General features: G+C 33.8%; 2 protein-coding genes across 4 annotated transcripts; one reads left to right on the top strand and one right to left on the bottom strand.

Annotated features, from left to right (window-relative positions):
- Nucleotides 1–4,607: 4,607 nt before the first annotated feature.
- On the top strand, nucleotides 4,608–6,212 carry LOC778464 (signal peptidase complex subunit 3; the record flags this gene model as incomplete). Its single annotated transcript, NM_001098293.1, is given in 3 exon segments — nucleotides 4,608–4,841; nucleotides 4,923–5,189; nucleotides 5,985–6,212. Coding segments are annotated over 3 exon segments (540 nt in total). The 3' UTR covers nucleotides 6,115–6,212.
- Nucleotides 6,213–12,050: 5,838 nt separating this feature from the next.
- Nucleotides 12,051–21,384, bottom strand: LOC101742062 (FGFR1 oncogene partner 2 homolog). Of its 3 annotated transcripts, none has more exons than XR_009974740.1 (6): nucleotides 21,184–21,384; nucleotides 20,977–21,111; nucleotides 19,912–20,163; nucleotides 18,711–18,839; nucleotides 15,600–17,918; nucleotides 12,051–15,148 (listed from the first exon to the last, which is right to left on the bottom strand). XR_009974740.1 is itself a non-coding variant. In XM_038014937.2 (5 exons), the coding sequence occupies exons 2-5, from the start codon at nucleotides 21,109–21,111 to the stop codon at nucleotides 17,805–17,807; spliced, it is 630 nt and encodes a 209-aa protein (XP_037870865.1). In that variant the 5' UTR covers nucleotides 21,184–21,384; the 3' UTR covers nucleotides 12,051–17,804. The 3 variants fall into 3 exon arrangements, 1 of the variants encoding a protein (XP_037870865.1); XR_009974741.1 differs by having other exon boundaries at nucleotides 12,051–16,685; nucleotides 17,281–17,918; XM_038014937.2 differs by having other exon boundaries at nucleotides 12,051–17,918.
- Between the last annotated feature and the right edge of the window lie 675 nt (nucleotides 21,385–22,059).

Here is a 22,059-nt window from a genome sequence, read left to right as displayed (position 1 = left end):
TAACATAGGTACGTAAGTACATACTGCATTCCTGTTTACTTATCTAATATTGTACTTTTTTTTTAATAATTTGATATTTTATATTATATTTTTTATGTGATTAGCATTAATTAAAAATGCATTATTATTATGCATGATTAGCATTGATTACGTTCTGGACAACCAGGCTAAACAGCGAAAGCTGCTTAAGGTGTCATCGAAGTTTTTCGATTATTTTTATTGTAGTCAAAATATTTTTTTCCTTATTTCAAATTTTCGCACGATTACCCGTTAATATTATTCTGACATGAGATTGTGCAATAAAGTAGTTATAATAATGGTCTCATTAATTAATTTTATAAAATGATTTACAGGCGGCTTCGCAATAGCAACACACACGCGAGAAGCACGATGCTTCCGCTACACTTGGTTGGGTCCGAGGTTCAACAACGAAAGCGTGTTCCTAAACGCAACGTGCCAGGATGCGACGCGGCTCGCTGACGGAGTTCCGTGTGAAGCCCCGCTAGTCGTCTCGCGTAAGATTAATAATCAGCCTACATTTATCCACTGCTAGGCAACGACCTTTGATTATTTTCGCAACTAGATTTATCGGCACATCAACTTCCTGTCGTTTTATATAATCGAGTATCGTCTTATTAAATCAGGCGAAAAGGCGTGAGGGCGCTCGTCTCTGTCTGTCTCATCCAGTCGACGGGAGCCTGGGTGTTTAATACGAGTTTTTTAACGTTCTCGATAGCGTAAAAGTTAACTCATATTTGTATGCAGTTCGAACAGCGCCCCTAGCGGCAAACGTAAGCAAACGTTCCAGCTACATAAAAATTTGAATTAACTTTTATGCGATCGCGAACGTAAAAAAGCTCGCACACGGGTCTCTGTTCAAACGAAGCTTGAATAAAATATAGTCCTTATAAGTAGATAACAGAGCTGACCCCTGGCATTGCCGGAATTCATGGGGGATGACGCTATCTGATGAACCATAAGCTCGTCTGCCACAGATAAGCAACAAAAAAATCCACCAACTCAAACATAATTGCCAGTGGCTCAAAATCATTAAATAATCAGATCCTTTGGGTAGTTAGTTATCTATGTATGTGTGGGTCCTTAAAACAAAATGTCAACAAGCTTTAGACAGCACAACTACATGCACATTACCAGACTTAAAAAAACATATGTACAAACATATAAAATCAGTACAAAGTAACAAATACATTTCTATACTTATACTATGGTTTTAATTGATTAATTGAAGATGATGGTACGTGGCCTGACGTGGAATACATTTGGAGGAATTATGCCTTAAACGCGACCTGTATTGCCAGTAATGATATCTGTGCTACCTACAGTTATTACTATGATGGAAAGGGTAAGTGATAAGTTTGAAATAATGATTTCACAGCATATAAAACAAGTATAAGTAACACGCCACATGCAAATAACCATAGGAAACCATTTACCATTAATCCGAATAGATCTACATTCGAAAAGAAAAAGGTTTTAAAACGAAAACACAACTGGAAACTTTAAAACATATATTAGAACCGCACCAATTAATATTTCAATTATTTTTGCGGCCCATCGACAAATTACATAGGTGCTAGTCTACATATGTGCAATGGTGCAATGTATATTCAAAAATAGTATATTTTTTTCTGTAATTCTGCTATCCGCATAGGCACGATTATGGTGTCTCTGTTATATCCAGTGACAGACAGTCAGATTACAAGACAGGATTAAGAAACGTTTAACAGTAGGCTTTGGTAAACCAAAACTTAAATCTTTTCAGGAAAAAAAAAACAAATTTAATATTAAAACAACCATTGTACTAATCAATTTGAGGCTTGACTGATATATATGAACTCCAATTACTTTTTAGCATTAATGGCCTGGTATTCATTTGGTCATCTACAAAAACAAAAATAGAAACGATACAAATTTCGTATTCTTACTTTAAGCTCATGTCCTAGACTAGCAACACTCCATCCCGTTTGTTCGTTAAAAATATGTATGAGATTCACATTAAAATAGGCAGCATCGGTGTCTGAGTATTTTATCAGCAAGGCAGCATTCACGTTATGACGTCTATAGACTGCAGTAACCACAAACCACGTGGACCATGAGCTAGCTCACCTAACTACGCAATAAAAAAAGATGTGTGGTGTCGCGCGTCACCGGATAGGAACGAAGTTCCTTATTATAAAAATATTAATTTTAAGTTCTATTCGAGGTATAAAGAAAATAAAGCTGGAGGTTTCGCAACAACCCACGGTCATTCGGTAACGTGCGAACTTATTGTGGTACACTTCATTCATGGTTGTTTGCATAAGAGTTAGTGTATTGCGCAAACAAACGCTCTGAAGTGAGATCGTGGTCAATGAATGATAAAAAAATATGTTATTTTTTGTACGTTATTGTGAAGTTAAGTCGTACACTGTGTGCATTACGAATAAAAATCTTACGTTACGGACGTTTTTTCCCGGTTAGGGTACCCCTCCGCATCGTCCCATAAGGAACTTCGTTCCGAAAAGAATACGGGATATCAATGTAAAGTAATCAACTACAGTAATAGTTTGTTTATTTACAGTGGAAAACTCAACAGCCATGTGCACCCGTGCAGTGAACAGCAACGGTGACGCCATAACTAGCGGATGCTATACGCAAACCGACGGCAGCTACGTCACAAGAGTGTGCTTCTGCCGACCGATCCCGGGAGGACTGCCATGCAATAATGCAACGCGAAAAAGCCTCTCTATTTCAATAATACTTACAGTGATTTTATATAAGTTATTTAACTAATATACACCTGATATTCATAAAAGCTATTTGTTGTTTTTATTGAACCGCTTAATTGAACTCTATAGTTTAATTCTGTCACCGATCAGTTCCCATCTAATCTTTCGAATATGCATAAAACTAAAAATAGCACTTCTAATGTAGATGTTGTACTTGTTTATTTAGTAGTCTGCTTACAAACCAACAGTTATGTATAAACATATTTGTGGAAAAAAAAGTAATCTGAAACGAAGGCAACGAAAGAATAAAAAAAGGCTACATCACTATCAAACTTTTTTGTTGAATTTTAATGAAGATGTAGCTTCTTATTTATTGTGGGGCTGGACAAATATGTATATTAAGAATCTTCTATCATCCCGGAACCCTACACCACATCTATACACACCGCTGAAGACACCTTAGTCTGGATAGTCATTACTTAAGATGTTTGTTCCTGATGTTTGTTCTTACCCATGCTATCATGCTCACAAAGTTAATGCTAACATTACATACATACGTAATTATTTATAATATGTACATACTAACAAAAGACCTACATACATCGTTAAAAAAAAATTCAAATAATTTTGACGGACAGAAAGTCGCAAAAATTTCAGATAATTTTTTTCAAATGTTGATAGCCTTGAGAGGATATTTCAGCTTCTCCTTGACGTGTAGGTGAGCTCACGGGGCTCAAACCAGGAGTGTTGCCAACACTGGCCCTAGCAAGGGCAGTGCTTCGCAGTCTACCACCGGATCGGAAACGCGACCCTCTAAGAAGATCCGGCGAGAAACTTCGTGGACAAAGATCATTAGTGAATAAGAAGAGTATTATTTAGCTCGCTTAAGCGTCCGATCCGCCCACCGTCCTCTAACCTATCTTTAGACTCCATACTACCCATTAATCGGAATCCCGACCCAAACGACAGCCCAACGTACATCCTCAATAGCCCTAAACGAAACTAGTCATGAAAGAAGTTAGAAACCTGGCAAATCTGAAGGTCCAAATCTTTTCTTTTTTCAGTATGGCAATCTTGCGATGCTATTGTTGCCAGCGTCGAGTTTATATTATATGATTTTAATTATTTTTATTTACATACGTCATATACTTTGTTTTAAAAAAAAAAAATTCTCTTCGGAAATTAAATTAAATCCAATGGAATGAAACAAGATGAAATGAAATTATGTCCAAGTCCATTGGTGCGAATTTACTGAGTCGTTAAAGTGCCAGTCTGCGAAAGAAATATTCCAACCCCGAATTGCCCTTTCTATTCTATGCCTATCTGTAAAATAATAACTTTTGGGATATTTTACAAACAGTTACGATACTGTTGATGCAAAAAAAGTATTTGCTGTTGTATAATTAAATAATAAAAGTAACACAAGAAGTATTCTTATTAAAAAAATGTTTTTTTCATCAATTTTAAATTTAAAATAAATCGAGTTGATATCCGTTCGTACGATGTCAGAACTTCGTATTCTTTCTTGTTTCAGCATGGAAATCCGCTTCTTTTCCATTTATTTCTATTTCATATTAGACTATCAGAAATGTTAAGTGTATATCTGAGTGTTTGACACGGACACGGAAAATTAGACTTTTTTACGACTAACAATGTTTTCACCAAAACCAAATCGTCGGTAAACATCAATAAAATATTTGGTATTTTAAATTTTATATTTAATAAAAATTAGATATAAGCGTTAAGACGATGTAAATGTTGGCCGTTAATAACTGAATAAAGTGCAAGTGAAATTAGTCCAAAGCCACCAAATTTTGTCTCCGTTCAGAAACTAAATTTTGATTAATACATGACGTGTCCCAAACGTCATCGAAGGGACTCAATGCAAACGTCAACGAAAAACAAAACCTCAAAATTGAGAAAGTGTCTGAATCTTTAGTAATAATTTAAATCAAATTAGTTTGTTAGCATGTATTCCGTGTTAACGAGAGGAAATGCAATACTGACATACACGCTAAGCGTACTAGCATGTCTTACTTTCTTGTGTTTTTTATCAACCCTGACTGTGGACTACAGAACTGGGGCCCAAATGAATACAGTTAAAGTAGTAGTGTAAGTTGCAACAAAACTTTCCCTTTCTTCTTCTTTCCTTTAAATTGGAACTATACAAACTCAACACCTATATTGTTTCAGTAAAAACGTACCTGACTACGGAGCATCTAGGGAACGAAATGATCTTGGCTTCTTAACTTTCGATCTTAAAACAGATCTGTCCAACCTCTTTAACTGGAACGTTAAACAGTTGTTCCTATATCTCACTGCCGAATACATTACACCAAGCAATGAATTGAATCAGGTTGTATTGTGGGACAAAATAATATTAAGAGGTGAAAATGCTGTGCTAGACTTCAAGAACATGAACACTAAGTACTATTTCTGGGACGATGGCAACGGCTTAAAGTAAGTACAGTCTATCTGACAAATTAATTTCAAACATTTTAATGTTTATGACAGCCTTACAAATGTATCTCATTTATACCTAGATGCAATATACTTAAAACACACAAATATTGCTTTGCCAGTACTGTTATTTTGTGAAACACATAAGGAAATTGCTTTTTATTAAAATTTATTATTACTACATACACTGCTCTTACAGCTTGAACCAATGCAATTGTGTATAAAATTTTGTGAAAGATATTAATATTTGCTAATGTCTGCTATGGTATACGTCTTATTTGATTGAGTATAATTTTTGTTGGCACTTCAGGGAACATCTTTTATTAGTACTATCAACATACAACAGGCATAGTCTTAATGGTTCTGCAAATGGGGATTTTTAGACAAGAGATTTGGCAATAATAATTAATTTAATCATCAGCCTATAGACATTCACTGTTGGATATAGGTCTCCCACATGATCACAGTGTATGTCCACCACTTGAGAACTAGCCAACTATTTTGACAACATGAACAATAAGGCCACAATCCTATGAGCTGTTGGTTTCCTCCTGCATTATCTCCTGCACCTCGTTCATTATTAAATTGAACAGAGGAACTGAGCATAGGCATAAGGCTATGTTCATTTGAAAGTGTGAAACGAAAAGTTGTTTTACAATTTTTGTGTCTTTCATGGTGATTGGCCAATGTGTGTGACCAACTAATCCCTGGTATCATGTAAAAATATAATTAAACCATTCTATTTATATTAAGATAAACCAAAATACACCCACTAAAGCGTACTTTATTTTTCAGAGGTCACAGCAATGTCACATTAACATTATCATGGAATATTATTCCCAATGCTGGCTTGTTACCCAACATCCAGGCTCTTGGTCAACACTCCTTCAAGTTTCCTATAGAATATACTCAAACAAGAGTATGATTAAGAAATAGTAGATTAGTGCTGCTTGCCTACCTCTCATCAGTAGGAAAGTAACATGACAATTATTTAAGAAGTTCCAAATAAACTTGAAAATCCTAGTTATTGTTTTTATTTATTTCCACTTTAAACATTTGTATCTATCAAGTTTAGTTAGTAAAAATATTGTCAACCGAAATTATTATTGTCTACATAGCTTAAAAGGAAAACATTCCTAGAATTATTTTTGTTGATATAAATTTTTTATCTTAGTGTAGTGATTGAATGATGCCAATAAATTATTAATTGAAGAATAAAATGTTGTGGGATAAATGATAAATTTAATAAAGTGTATCAGTAGGCTTTGGAAAATGATATTCACAATTATCAAAACATAAAAGTTGCGCAACATTAAATTTTAAAAATCAGTTCAAAGGACAATTCCGAAAACATTTGTTATCGATGTATTACTTATCGACTTAGCACCTGTAAAATAGACTAGTAGGAAAATTAAAAACAACATTTTACTGGTGGCAGTGCATCGTGTCCGTATGGATAGACATGACTACTCTGCCTATTTCTACTACAAATCAATAGTTTTAAACTACTCATTTGCATATACTTAGTCTGGCCATAAATGCTGTTACAAAGGAAAACAAAAAAATCTATGGCAAATAACATTTACTTATTACTTTTACAGTGTGTTAGTTTAATACATAAATATAAAACAATCTAAAGTATAAAAAGCTTATTTGAAGTGGTCTCCATTGGCTGCAATACAGTCCTTTAAACGTTGAGGCCAGTTATCAATAGTTATCAATAAAAGCACGCACTCTTTTCATGGGAAAAATTTTCACTGCCAATCGTACAGATTGTTTTAGGGACTCCAAATTATCATGGCGTTTAGAGCAAGCCGTACTCTCTAAAACTGACCATAAATCATAATCCAGCGGATTAAGATCGAGAATAGACGACGGCCAGTCTTCAGCTCTGATGAAGTCCGAAACGAAGTCATCGTGGCCTAAAGGATAAGACGTCCAGTGCATTCGTATCTAGCGATGCACCGATGTTTGAATCCCGCAGACGGGTACCAATTTTTCTAATGAAATACGTACTTAACAAATGTTCACGATTGACTTCCACGGTGAAGGAATAACATCGTGTAATAAAAATCAAACCCGCAAAATTATAATTTGCGTAATTACTGGTGGCAGGACCTCTTGTGAGTCCGCGCGGGTAGGTACCACCGCCTTGCCTATTTCTGCCGTGAAGCGGTAATGCGTTTCGGTTTGAAGGGTGGGGCAGCCGTTGTAACTATACTGAGACCTTAGAACTTATATCTCAAGGTGGGTGGCGCATTTACGTTGTAGATGTCTATGGGCTCCAGTAACCACTTAATATCAGGTGGGCTGTAAGCTCGTCCACCCATCTAAGCAATAAAACAAATAAAAACGTTCGTTTCCAACCAAGACTGCGTAGACCGAGCTTTATGACCTGGCGCCGTCTTGCTGGAAGGACCATTCTTGATTATTGAACATGGTGTAAGGGGCTTCACTACCTTCTCAAGAATGGTATCTTGATATACTTGTGCCGCACAGTGGGTCGATACTATGATTTTAGTGACTTAGGGACCAACTTTGTTTTTTTACATTTTTCTTTATGTAGATAGATAGAGCTCGTTAATCTAAATAATAATTGTTTTAGGCAAAAATTACAAAAACTTTATAGTTTGGTCAGAAAAATGTGTTTTGTGATTTTTTTGTATGGAGCGGGTCACATTAAATTAAATTCCTGCTAAGTACCGCGAGGTCCCGCTTTGAAACTTTATTTTCCTTATACCTTGTCTAGTCTACTATCATTTGATGCTATGAACTTGTGCATAAAGTTGCAACTCTGCCAAATAAATGGATCGAAAAAAATGAATAAATACATAGAATAAAAACCTTTATATTTTTTTTCGTAAGTGCTTTTAAGTTAAATTTGATATGGATTAGTAAGTAAAAGCACGTAATGATACCCATAATTACAAAATACCTAACAACAATACATTTAGTAGGTCTCTAATTAAGCATTCTCTATAATTATTAGGATAGTTAACATTATTTAATGAGGATAACTAGTTAAGCAGCCATTACTGGGTAGTAGAAAATATAGTAAACATTTGTTTGTCTCTGGAAGCATAAAGTGACCATGTTTATTATATACTAACTAGTGTTCGTTTATTCGTACTACTACTAACATCTCGTGATTGTCGTTGTGATCTTCCTTTTTCCGTTATCTATACTAATATTATAAAGAGGAAAGATTTGTTTGTTTGTTTGTTTCGAATAGGCTCCGAAACTACTGGACCGATTTGAAAAATTCTTTTTCCATTTGAAGCCGACATTGTCCCTGATGAACATAGGCTACTTTTTTTTTTATATATTTTTCGTTTCATGTGTGTTTTAATGTTTCCGAAGCGAAGCGAGGGCGGGTCGCTAGTAATGAATAATTTTGTTAACAATTTAGAATTATTTATGATTTTAAGAGAGCAACTACAGTCGCTATCTGATAATAAAAAACTCTTTCAATTCCTACAAAATCAAATAAACGTAACCGAAGAGAAAAGTATTGAGCTCCAAAAATTCTGTACGCACTTTTGTTCAAATATAAGTGCAATATGAAAACGAAGTAGTCGCATGTTAGCACAGCTTATAAGAAAAAAATGTGATTGGTTAGAAGGTGCAATAAACTGGTCCGTAGGAATGATACCTGAAGCTATCAACACTGCACAGGAAAGGCTCGAGATTTCTAATACTGAAGATGTTGAAAATGTACCACCCTCAAATGTACTACAGAAGCCTCGACATCTACTTTTACACCTCGAAAACCTTTTGAAGAATTGGGATCCAGGCAAAAACGAAAGACGCATTGAACAAATTTACCAATCGCTTTCGTTATCCCCGGATGAAATGAAAACTACTACAATTGCTAGTTTGAGAAACACTGGAAATGAAGATGTAGGAGCAATAATGAACCACTTGTCAAATCACCCCGAAGATCTAGAAAAAGTTAAGGAGTGTTTAAGTACAAGTAAAGAGAAAAGTAGTACATATTCTCCCGATAAGGCACTATTAGTTTCACTTAAATTAAGTAAGTGGCAGTATATAAACCTAAGAGAAGCAGCAAGTGAAAATGGGTCTGATTTATACCCTTCTTAATATAAATTTAAGCAAGAAAAGACCAAATGCTATCCAGGGAAAGACGAGGCAATAATTACTGAAGAAGGAGCTGCTATTAAAATGCATTGGCGCTATATAGGCTTTTAGATGTGATTACTTCGGATTTGGACTCAGCAAGAGAGCTACTGCTTATAAACAAATAGGCTTTGATAGAGTCCCAGGTCAAAGTAATTATAGACAGAAAACTGAAACAGAGTTTGTTGATTCATTTATTTTCATGGTCAGTCTAGTTCCTATAAGGCTTCAGAAATTTGATGGAACAGTTGTTTGAGAAAACGATCTACCCTAATCAACTTTTATTGCCGTCCAATAATGTTTAAATTTACAAAAGAAACTCAGTCAACAATGGCAATTATAAAAGCTAGCATAACAGAAGAAATAGAAAGACTTCAGCCATCAAAAATCAAACAAGTTGAAGTGAAGCATCAATTGCACATGACGATGATAGACGGCAAAATAACCTCATATTTGTCAGAAACATTTTCTGCTGTCTGTGATATTTGCAAAGCAAAACCGTCAGAGTTTTTTGGAATCACTTGCTTGTCAAAGAGAAAATAATAATGAAATATTCCAGTATGGAATGCCATCTTTACATGCCTGGATAAGATGCATGAAGTGCTTACTTCATATCGGTAAAGACAATGTTATTACTTCACAATTTTTTCATCGTATGTAGTTTCCTGTGAGATTATTTTTTATATGACACTTTTTTGTTTGCGTCTTATCGTTTGGACTTCAAGAAATGGGGTTGCAAGGGGCGATGACAAAGAAAAAATATCAATCAGAAAGAGCGCTATACAGCAAGCATTTAAAAAGGAATGCGGTTTACTTATAGATGTTGTCAAGCAAGAAGTAGGAACAACCAATGATGGCAATACTGCCAGAAGATTTTTCAGGGATGCAGAAGGAACAGCCCGCATAACAGGAATACGTAAAGATTTAATAGAGAGGTTTCACGTGATTCTTCAGACTGTCTGTTGCATCTGGAGAGCGCGTGGACCTTTCCAATTTTTCCGAATTTTGTAGATATACTGCAGAATTGTATATTAATTTATATCCCTGCTATTATATGCCTTCCAGTATCCATAAATTGTTGGCTCATGGCGGTGATATACAATAATGAAGAGCTTTGGTGCCATTCGAATAGGTAAGCTCTCGGAAGAGGCAGCGGAAGCTCTCAATAAAGATTTTTGGAAATATACAGAGTTGTTATTCTAGAAAAATAAGTAGAACGTCGACTAATGAGGATATTTTACACAATCTTCTTTTGTTTTCTGACCCAAAGATCGAATGGTGAAACAAAATATATAATACTTATAATACTTAGAGAGATTGCTTAATTAGAGACCTACTTAATGTATTGTTCTTAGGTATTATGTAATTATGGGTATCATTACGTGCTTTTACTTACTAATCCATATCAAATTTAACTTAAAAGCACTTACGAAAAAAAATATAAAGATTTTTATGCTATGTATTTATTCATTTTTTTCGATCCATTTATTTGGCAGAGTTGCAACTTTATGCACAAGTTCATAGCATCAAATGATAGTAGACTAGACAAGGTATAAGGAAAATAAAGTTTCAAAGCGGGACCTCGCGGTGCTTAGCAGGAATTTAATTTAATGTGACCCGCTCCATACAAAAAAATCACAAAACACATTTTTCTGACCAAACTATAAAGTTTTTGTAATTTTTCCCAAAACAATTATTATTGAGATTAACGAGCTCTATCTATCTACATAAAGAAAAATGTAAAAAAACAAAGTTGGTCCCTAAGTCACTAAAATCATAGTATCGACCCACTGTGTGCCGATGTTTTGATACCTTTTTCACAAAAGTATGGCTCAGTCACTCCTTCATAGCTAATACCCCACCAAACCATCACTGAAGTCGGATAGTGCCCACGTTGCACTCTGTCGACTAATTGGGAAGCTTCCTTAGAGCTTTGAGCATAAATACGGTCTTTTTTTTGTTGAAATGTTGCTCAATTCTAAAAAAAATCCCATCCCTTTGCGTACCGCTTCACTAGTTGTTTCGATTTTACCACCCTATTTTCTTTTAAATTATCAGTTAAGAAATGATCAGTACGTCTCATATAGGCTGCAAATCCTAAGTCATCTTTTAAAATACGCGACATGGTTCTAGGTGCTATCTTCATCTCCCGAGATAAAATATTTTGCTTTCGGACAGGATTTCTTAGAATTCTTTCCCTTACTGCTTTGACCACCTTTTTCGTACGAACACTACGTGGACGGCCAGATCTGTTTCTGTCACAAACAGAGGAGGTCTCATTGCACCTATTAATAGCCCGGTACACAAACATTTACTTATACCAAGCGTATGGAGAGTTTTAAAAATTGCATTTGGCTCCATACCTACTTTGTGTAATGCAATCACAGGATTCGGTTCTCTTTATCACCCCACTCCATTTTAAATATCGCAAAATATTGTACAATGTATTGGCGCCAAAATGAGAAAACTCAATGAGCAATCATATAAAAATTACAGATTCCAAATTCAAATGTAATATTTTATTTATTTTTAATTGTAACAGTATTCATGGCCAGACTAAGTATATGTGGATATAAACTCATAATAATCCACTTTTCACAGGATAGGCGGATTTTACAATTTCGAGTAACAGTTACGAAAAGTCCGAACCTTTCCTAATAATCCCAAGAACAAATTTCGTTGTGCAATAGCCCTATAAACAGTGTTAGGAGTAAAAATCAAACACTTATTCATTTATATTTATTCAATACATTTTAAACATACATAGTAATTCATGTTCTACAATTTCGTCTACAGAAAAATACTATGACATTATTTTAATTTTTTATTCGAGTTTTTCTAATTTTACAGTTAGATTCATAATAATCTAATAAATAAACGAAATAAATGAGATATTAACTACTTTGAGTGTGTGTACACTTCGACTTTCAGATACCGTAAACGCCTATAGCACACTAATGGAAATTGAATCTATAATAATAATAAATGTTTATTCATAATTTATTTTAACCAATTTCATTGGCTAATCTTTGATAAATATTTTATTATTACGAAACAATTGTATTTATTATGAACCATTAATTTTGGACCAGAATGTTATGGTACTAATCAAGTTAATATATTATTGCTCGTCGACTTATTACTTTATGCTGAGTAACATTAAATGCTGCATATTTTCTATTTTACTAGAAGATTAAGTTATTACAGTAACCTTAAATCCTAAAATATCAATCTGAGCTGGATGAGAATAAAAATTATCGTTTACTTTCATGGTCAAATTTACTGTGAATTTTTATCAAATAAATACATACGTCTATGGGTACTAATTCTTGTAATTTATGTCGCTGTTCTACTATTAATATATTTTTAAACTATATTGAATTACTCGGATCTTTGAATTCATAACTTCCAGCGTTCTTTATAACGAAACGATACTATATTTTTATTCAAGTAATCGATAATGAACCTTATGACTTGATCAGTGAAGGTATATTCTTTTAACAAAAAATTGACTGATAAACATAGGGGTCTCAAAAACATCAAATGTGTTTTGTACACATTATCTAAATGTTAGTCATTTAAAAACTGTATAATTATTGCAAGTAGGCTAATTTAACCAATTAATACTACTTAATCTATATTATGTGGTTTATTCTACGTTTTTATTTGTTTGTTCTATTCTTCATTTATTTGTTCAATTCTTATGCGTTCGTGCTTCGTTTCACAGATAATACACATAAATTATTTCTTCGTTTATCTGAGTGTTTTGTTTGTAGTTGTTTCCACTTTAAGAGGTTTTTGGCATTGTACCATTACCATACGATAGGGTAGCGCGCGAATAATTTTGAGCAAGCATGTATATTTTATTTATTTATATATGTGGTCTTAATCAAAACATACCTTGGATGGGATTCATTGGTATATTTTGAATTATATCAAGAGACAACCATACCATTGTTTAATTCCTCTTTTATATTTAAGTACTATTCTTGTTTACAATTTGTACAGATTTTATTGATCACGAAACTGAAATTAGGCTTAATTTAAAAATAAAATAAAAATGATTACTAACTATAACTACACAATAATGCTAATCATATAAATACCTAATAATGTGAAAATCATTATAAATTTAAAGAAATTGTTCAATATCATTAAAAATTTAAATATCTAATTAAGAAAGAAGAATAATATGCCCATTTTATTAACAGTTTATTGAGTACAAAGTAACATTTCAACAAACATTTTGTATGAGAATCCTCCGCGACATCAGTATACATTTCCAAATTCCCTAGCAACAATCAGCTATTGTATAACACTAATACATGTCTAAACACTGAAAGCATTCCTGTTAATTAGCCTTGCATTACAATTAATTTCCAAATTTCATTTAATTTCTGGCATAACAAGAATTTCAACAGGCAATATTGTCATCTAAGAACAGAGGCGCATATAATATATTATGTATATAAATATTTTAATTACTATAACTACATTCATAACATTAGGTTGAAAAATTATTGTAACTACATTCAGTGTTGAATGCAAATACAGTGGACCTGTTCATAACCTGGCTAATGACTGACTACACGTGACGTGATTGACAACATTAATAAAAACACAGGTTGTAAGGGAAAAGCTCCTTGAAACAAAGACAAGTGGTAACTTTATAACAGAACGACGCATCATGTTCAGAATGGAGATGGATACCCTCGGCATGCCCACTGGGGGCACAAAACTATTCGAGTTCCTAGATATTTAAAACATACTTAACTAATTAAAACCACCGCGCAATAAAAAAAAACATCTTTTAAAATAGAACTCATAGGGGCTGATTCAAATAAAAAGAAAAACATAAGTTGCATTGGCCATGGAAAACATTCAGAGTTACCACAAGGCAAATAAACAACACAAAAATATCAACCTTAAATACCAGAATTTGAGTATTGGCAACGAACTGAGGAACCAAAATACTGGTGCAATCAAAAATTTATTGGAAATTTAGAGATATTATTTAGAGATAATTTAGAGATTGCGAGATATTTCTACTCAGAAATGACTGCTAGTGACGTTTGAAACACACTATTTATGAATTTCCATCAACTTACTAGGAATTAAAAATAATAATAAGATCAGCCTATAAAAACCATCTTGTAACCTTTCAAAGATCTGGTGGCATTTTTCGTGCTCTTCTCCTACAGTAATGTAATACCAATAATTACAACTATTAAACCTGCGTAAATGCATACCATTACCTATAAGGTATATCCCTATAAGGAGTAATTTTTATTCAACAGCAAATGAAAAATCTTATCTATCTATCTCTTAGGTTTATGGCGTTTCCTTTTAGATTTCGCCAATGTCAAGTGTATTTAATACTCTGCTTTCTATAGCGGGCTTCGTGAACGAGCAAGGTCACAAATATTAACGACCAAGCAAAGTTTCACTATGACAGCTAACGGCGATAATAAAAAATAACAGAAACTGACCTGGGGAACAATGTAAACACAGAAAAATCAGTATGTCTATGTGGCATAATCGAAGGCCGATGTTGGTATTGTTGCTTGGACCCGAAATAGAGACTAACTATGCTAAATAGGTATACTGAATTACGTATAATACGTATTTTTAATAAACATCCCCTCTTCGCCTCATAGAACTTGTCAGAGGTTTTTCACGCAACAATGCTCAACTAACCAAAGTCGTATTACTGCAGCTAACGCTTTAAACCCACGTGTGAAACTAGCAAAACCCCTCGAGGTTACTAACAATACACCCAAAAAAACTAAGCCGTAAAGGTTCAGACGTAAATGCTACAAGCCCTAAATTTTTTTTTATTTTTTATTGCTTAGGTGTGTGGACGAGCTCACAGCCCACCTGGTGTTAAGTGGTTACTGGAGACCATAGACATCTACAATGTAAATGCGCCACACACCTTAAGATAAAAGTTCTAAGGTCTCAGTATAGTTACAACGGCTGCCCCACACCCTTCAAACCGAAACGCATCACTGCTTCACGGCAGAAACAGGAGGGGCGGTGGTACCTACCCGTGCGGACTCACAAGAGGTCCTACCACCAGTAATTACGCAAATTATAATTTTGCGGGTTTGATTTTTATTACACGATGTTATTCCTTCACCGTGGAAGTCAATCGTGAACATTTGTTAAGTACGTATTTCATTAGAAAAATTGGTACCCGCCTGCGAGATTTGAACACCGGTGCATCGCTAGATACGAATGCACCGGACGTCTTATCCTTTAGGCCACGACGACTTCAAAATTCACCAAATGTCACTTATAGATAAAGGGTCTGTACTACTGTCAAGATTGTCAAGACAGCTGCACTGATGCTGAACAGTGCTCTTTCAGGGCTTACAAACCTGGAATCAGTTTGCTCATATTCATTAACTCATTTTATTTAGCAAAAGTAAGAATTTTAAGAATTATACCATTTGGCCTCAGGAACGTTTCTCTTACACCCTGTATAATATTATAGTCTACTATCATTATAACTAGCTTGCAGGTGTCAATCGAATAGTAAATCATAATGTCCGTTTATCGTGTTTACTAATACATAATAAGTGAAATTCGAATAATCTAAGATCATTCTAAATAGGGTACAACACTATAAATTTACAAAGCAACACCAGAAGGTATACAGTAACGAGTATTAAAATCTTGAATTAAAAATTTACGAAACTGTATGTGTAAGCGTACAATTTTATTTTCAAATTAACAAAAGTCCATTATCTTAATAATATTCATATACTCGACAATTAAAATAATTTAACTTAATAATATGAATCCAAATCGGTCTCACATTGACGAGGTGTGACAAACATACAAAATAGATAATCTACCTCAAATATAGAATAATTTGTAGATCTTTGTAATCTTTAATCTTTGATTTGTAAATCAGATAAAGTCAGATAAAGAAAAACAATATTATGTAGTTCTATTTCAGATACTTAAGTAAATAATAGTTGTAACACTACTTAAAGGTTATCAGTGTTAAATGCTCTACTGTTTAAATGGTCAATTCGCTGAGAATATGGACCATTTAAAAACTTTTTGAAGATCACAGTAGCTGTGAAAGAGACTATATTATTTAAGAAGTTACATCTACGAGATGAGACTTGAACACGTTACAATTTACTATCACGTCTACAACCATCAACTCTAATTTAAATGAGAAAGTAAAACGATTATTCCTACATTTTTTAGAACATTACAAATTATTGACACCGAAACTTCAAATAAAGGAAAAATCAAATAATCATTACATTGAAAGGTATGTTGTATCACTGTATTCTTGTCACATTTTTTTATCAAGCGGAAAGGTAAACCATGTCAATAGACCTAGGATCCAAAACTTGTGAGTAACAATAGGTATAAATTTGTATACTGGAACGGTCACTGTTTTTTGCTTAAAGCTCTCTGTCAGCACAAATGAATTACAAACACATGTGCATTAGGCAAAGGACCCCTTTACAGTTCTGAGATATCTTACACATAATTTAAAGTACAGCTTTATTGTCCGGAAAACAATATTGGAACCACCAAGTTTCGCTACATCGTCATTGCAGGCGCATTTTGTGTATGTAGTGCTAATGGTTTAAACAGTTTTGACCAGCACAAACAGGACGACTAACCCACATGTAACTTATGCCAAATACCACAAACTTCATGATAATTTATAGATTTGGCTGACAGTGAAATACGTTTTAAACTTATATGCACCCCTTTCAATAGGATAGCCAACAAAGAATACAGTTTAAGGGTAGACTATTTATTACAATTAAAACCAAGGAAACATATTTTAGTGTAATCAGGCAACAATTGATCTATGTTTAGAGAAGTCACTTATGTGTCTCAATTTATGTATCATTTAAGTTTGGCATATCGCCTAAACAATTCATTTCTTTTAAATTGTGAATGCAAAGAGTGAATGTACAAAACGATTAATTCATTATTTATTTAAAATAAGTAACATAATACGATTTTACTACTTTTATACTTTGCAATAAAAAAAACTTCAGATAATATTTTATAATAATTATTAATAAGGTCTTAAATTCAATTAAAATAAATTTTAAATTTGATACCAAACACTATTACTTGATAAAGTTATAAGATCATGTCATTGTTAAATAAACCATTACATGCAGTAAAAGATTTTTCTTTATTTAATAAAACCTTAATACCTTGTGTGAAATCATTAAATACACATGTATATTATTACAAAACATATGCAATTATTTATACCGAATTTTGTGTGCATCATTTTGTGATCTTTCAATTATTGAAAAAAACGAAACCCGACTAATTGATAATGAAAATCATCGCCTGATGAGCTGACTTTTGACATTTCTAAATTTGTGAGTAAAAACATTCAGATGTGCAGACAGGAGTATTTTGCAGGATCTACCTGTGAGCGCGCGAGGTAGCAGTCGGTCGGTGTGCCGGCAGCGCGGGGCGTCACGCTCCCGTCAGCGGCGGGCCGTCTGTTTGAACGTCCTTGTCCTCCATTGGAGGCGCCATCACACGATCAGACCCGTACCTTCGAGATAGATCCAGCATTTCTCTCAGGCCCTGTAAATGCGAAAATGATATCCAATTTACAAACGTATTTCTCTGTCGCGAAATAGTTCACAGTAATGTAAAGTTTCTTTTCTCTATATCTATTGTGTAATTTTTATGGAAGATAACTATATTTAGTTAGGTAATAACTTATAATAATGTAACTACGTTTCTACTAAAATATTTTCTTGTTGCAAAGCAAAATAGGCATTATTTGAATAATTTTTTGAGAACAAAACGAAAAGTTTTTTTTTATATTTATACATTCATATGGTGATTCAATAAACAATTACATACAACAGTGCCAAGCAATGCAACTATACATCAGGCAGATACCAATTTCTCTTATGAAATAATTAACAAATGAATAATATTGTGGAATAAAAATTAAAGCTCCAAAAATTGTATTTTCCATAATTATCATACAATTAAGGCATAGACGGTGGGTGGCCGTTTTCACATTATGGTTGTGATTCGTTCACTGAAATACACAACAAATAAATAAAAGGTATTACAGACAGTCCCGCACATAGGCAGGATCTGCATGAAAATAGAAGCGATAGCTGCTTATATACTATTCCAGGATTCTTTCTAAAATGATCTTCAATCTATTGTCATACTAATAGTGTCCATAAGATCTTACAGAAAACTATAAAAGTATTTTTTTTTTTAAACCTGCAATAAATCTATGAACTATAAGCAAATAAGCTGATGGAATACTTTCATAATTAAGTAGCATTTGTGTGTGGAGAAGAAAGCCCCATCAACCATATTATGTTGTACAATACTTTAGAAACTTCTTACCTTGTTTTCAGTAATGAGCCTTTGGTAAAGCTCTTCATCCTTCCTGGCTTCACTATTCTCGTCCATATTTATTGCTTTGTACATAACAGTTGTCATTTCATTGATTCGTTCTGCTTGCTGGCGTATCAACTGAAACATAAGATATTTTTCTTCTGTGAATTTATTATCATGTTTGAGTGATATGCCTTCTATATGTCAAAATATTCTAAAGTAAAAACATGAAACTAAACTAATCGATTTAAGGCTTGCTTGTGGTAAAAAATTCACTTGCCGTGAATGATCTTTATTTTTATAGTATTTGCAAGTGAATGAAATCACAGCCCATTTGGCATTTAGTGCCTAACAGTCATTACAATGTGAATGCAGACCACACCTTGATACTTGAAATCTATATCTCATTGGAAAGAACAGCATATAAAATACATAAAGTTTTACAGCTTTCCCACTCTCTAGGCCGGATCATTTCTTTGTGGCAGAAATAGGCAGAATGGTGGTACCTACCTATGTAGGATAACAAGGTGCCTTATCACCAGTAATAATGCAAATTAGTACTTTGGCAGGAGTTCTTATTTTTTTTTTTTATTGCTTAGATGGGTGGACGAGCTCACAGCCCACCTGGTGTTAAGTGGTTACTGGAGCCCATAGACATTTACAACGTAAATGCGCCACCCACCTTGAGATATAAGTTCTAAGGTCTCAGTGTAGTTACAACGGCTGCCCTACCCTTCAAACCGAAACGCACTACTGCTTCACGGCAGAAATAGGCAGGGCGGTGGTACCTACCCGTGCGGACTCACAAGAGGTCCTACCACCAGTAATTACGCAAATTATAATTTTGCGGGTTTGATTTCTATTTATTGTTATTCCACGATGTTATTCCTTCACCGTGGAAGTCAATCGCGAACATTTTGTTAAGTACGTATTTCATTAGAAAAATTGGTACCCACTTACACATTACAGAATGTTATTCCTACATTGTAGACTGCATTCCAAAATCAGTATCTGCTTGTTTAATTAAAATATTGATATATTAGCAATGCTTGACACTAGTACTTTATTTGAGTACCAAGCATTCTTTACTTTAAAGATTTTTACATTTGTTATAAATTTGATTTCTTGGGAAAATCTACTGTGAAATACTTTGATAAAAAGGAACATAACACAAAAATAGTAAGGATTCTATGTCATAAAAGCAAAAAACCTCTTGTTGTTTCTCATTTATAGCTGAGGTGAAATCTATTCTTGACTCCCATATTTTCTTCTCTGTATGCTGTCGATATTTTGACATGATTAATTCCAAGGCTCGTCTGTGATCTTCTAGTGCAGCTCTGAGCTCACCATTCTCCCTCTGCACACCCCTCATGAGCTGAGACTCTCTCTCTATGCTGGCGATGAGAGCCCCTCTTGGTCTCTCTCGTGATGCCTCATTTAATGTATCAACTTCTTCTTTATACTAAAGAAAATAGTTATAATTTAGAATGACATCATAACATGTTTGTCAGAAGTAAGGATTATAATAAACAAATAAACTGATTAGAATTATTACACTGACTTAAATAGCAGAAATACAAGTACAGGAAAAACAAATTTCGTTTTGTTTATGTTAGGCATATTGAGTAGACCACAATAAATCATTCAATATGCCAAATTACTACTCTATATGACCACTATCTAAATGCTAAATATAATCACATAAATAAGTAATTTGATGAGTTTATGACATAATATCATTTTCTTATTAGTATTGATTGAAACTCTAGTAAAGTAGATGTGTTGTTCGCAAAACATATCATTACAGATCCCAGATTCAATTTACAGTAATAGTACAAAATTTAAGGTTTTTAAAATAAAATAAAACGCTACGTTAAGTTATTGGCGTGTACTACGTGTAAAATATCGTATATTATATAAGTATTGTCATTAAAAATAATGATTAAATTTATGACCAAAATAATATTTTTGGTTTCTATTTATATTATGTATTTTATCCAATAATATTAAAAAGAACTTCTTTATTTTGAAGGTACCATAACTTTGTGAAAGCTTGCGTGTTTGAATGTTGTTTACAAAACTGACAATTAAACTCAAGGTCACCAATACAATCCAATCATATTAGATTGGAATTAATAACAAGATCATTATTCTAATCACATTAAGTTTAAGTTAAAACGTCGAATATAAAACCATTTTTTCTTTCGAAAATGGGGCCTAATGTTTAAGTTCTTTAACACTGTTTAAATTAATAGAGTGCATAAGAAAATCTTACCTGTTTCATTGTATGAATTTGTCGATAAGTTGCTTGGGTTTCGCTCAACAGAGCATCAGCCTCTGTTTCGCGTTCTTTAAGACGACCTGCGAGCCTTTTTGCATCCAAAATTATTTGCTGGATAGTCAGTGACATCTGAAAAAGCCAGCAATATAGACACCAAGAAATTTACTTTCATAAACTGATCCGTGACACGGTTTAACACACCCTGATTTCAAAGCTAAACAATGAAACGAATGGGGTTTCATCTAAATAGTATTACACTCTAGAATGAAAGAAACAAGTTTTTATTGAAGATCGAACGATGCACCATCAGCTGTTTCGTGAACAGTTTCAGCCATTAGCTTTCATTATGTTTGATTTGAAGCGACTTATTATACGGACAATTTTAAAGAATACCTTGAAATGACGTCGAAACTCTTCTGTCAAATAAAAAGGTTTGTAGAGCGACAAAGACAAAACATATTTACGATTAGATTTGAAATTAGTTTGGTGTCCATGGTATGACAATTTTTTTTTAAATTATGAGCATTGCCTACACCGCTTAAATGCCTCAACTTGCAACAATATTTTAAATCACCAGATTATATGGTAAGATCACCGTGCCACTGGATATTAATTCAAATATCCTAATGCTTCAAAAATAGTTTAAGTTGTAGAAGTGTAAAACACACCATTGAACGTACCTGCCACCGGAGTAGAGTAGCGTTCATCACAGTGCGCTTCCAGAGATCTTTTTTCCCACGTACCTACCATACGGCTCTGGATTGAGTTTACCACACATTCATTTGCCCAGTTGCGCCGACGATTGCGAAGGTAATGGACGTATCGTCATTTTCATAGTTCGTGGCGTCTCCTGTGTAGCGTATCTTCATCAAAAGAAATCCCATAAAAACAGCATGGCTGTTAATGATGTCTGGGAAAGAATTCAAAACTCTTTTTCTCGTCAATGTTCTATTGACGAATTAAAAAGGAAGAGAAATTCGTGAGACATTCGTAAACAAGTGTAGGAAGAAGCGCAAACGGGTTCGCAAATTAAATACCGAACCCATTTGCAAAGCTAAGTTTGCGAATGAATGTTTG

The sequence above is a fragment of the Bombyx mori genome, chromosome 13, assembly GCF_030269925.1.
Source record: "Bombyx mori chromosome 13, ASM3026992v2".
In the NCBI taxonomy this organism is placed as follows: Eukaryota; Metazoa; Arthropoda; class Insecta; order Lepidoptera; family Bombycidae; genus Bombyx; species Bombyx mori.
The sequence above is the reverse complement of the archived record's forward strand: the minus strand, read 5'-3'. Positions and strand labels throughout refer to the sequence as shown.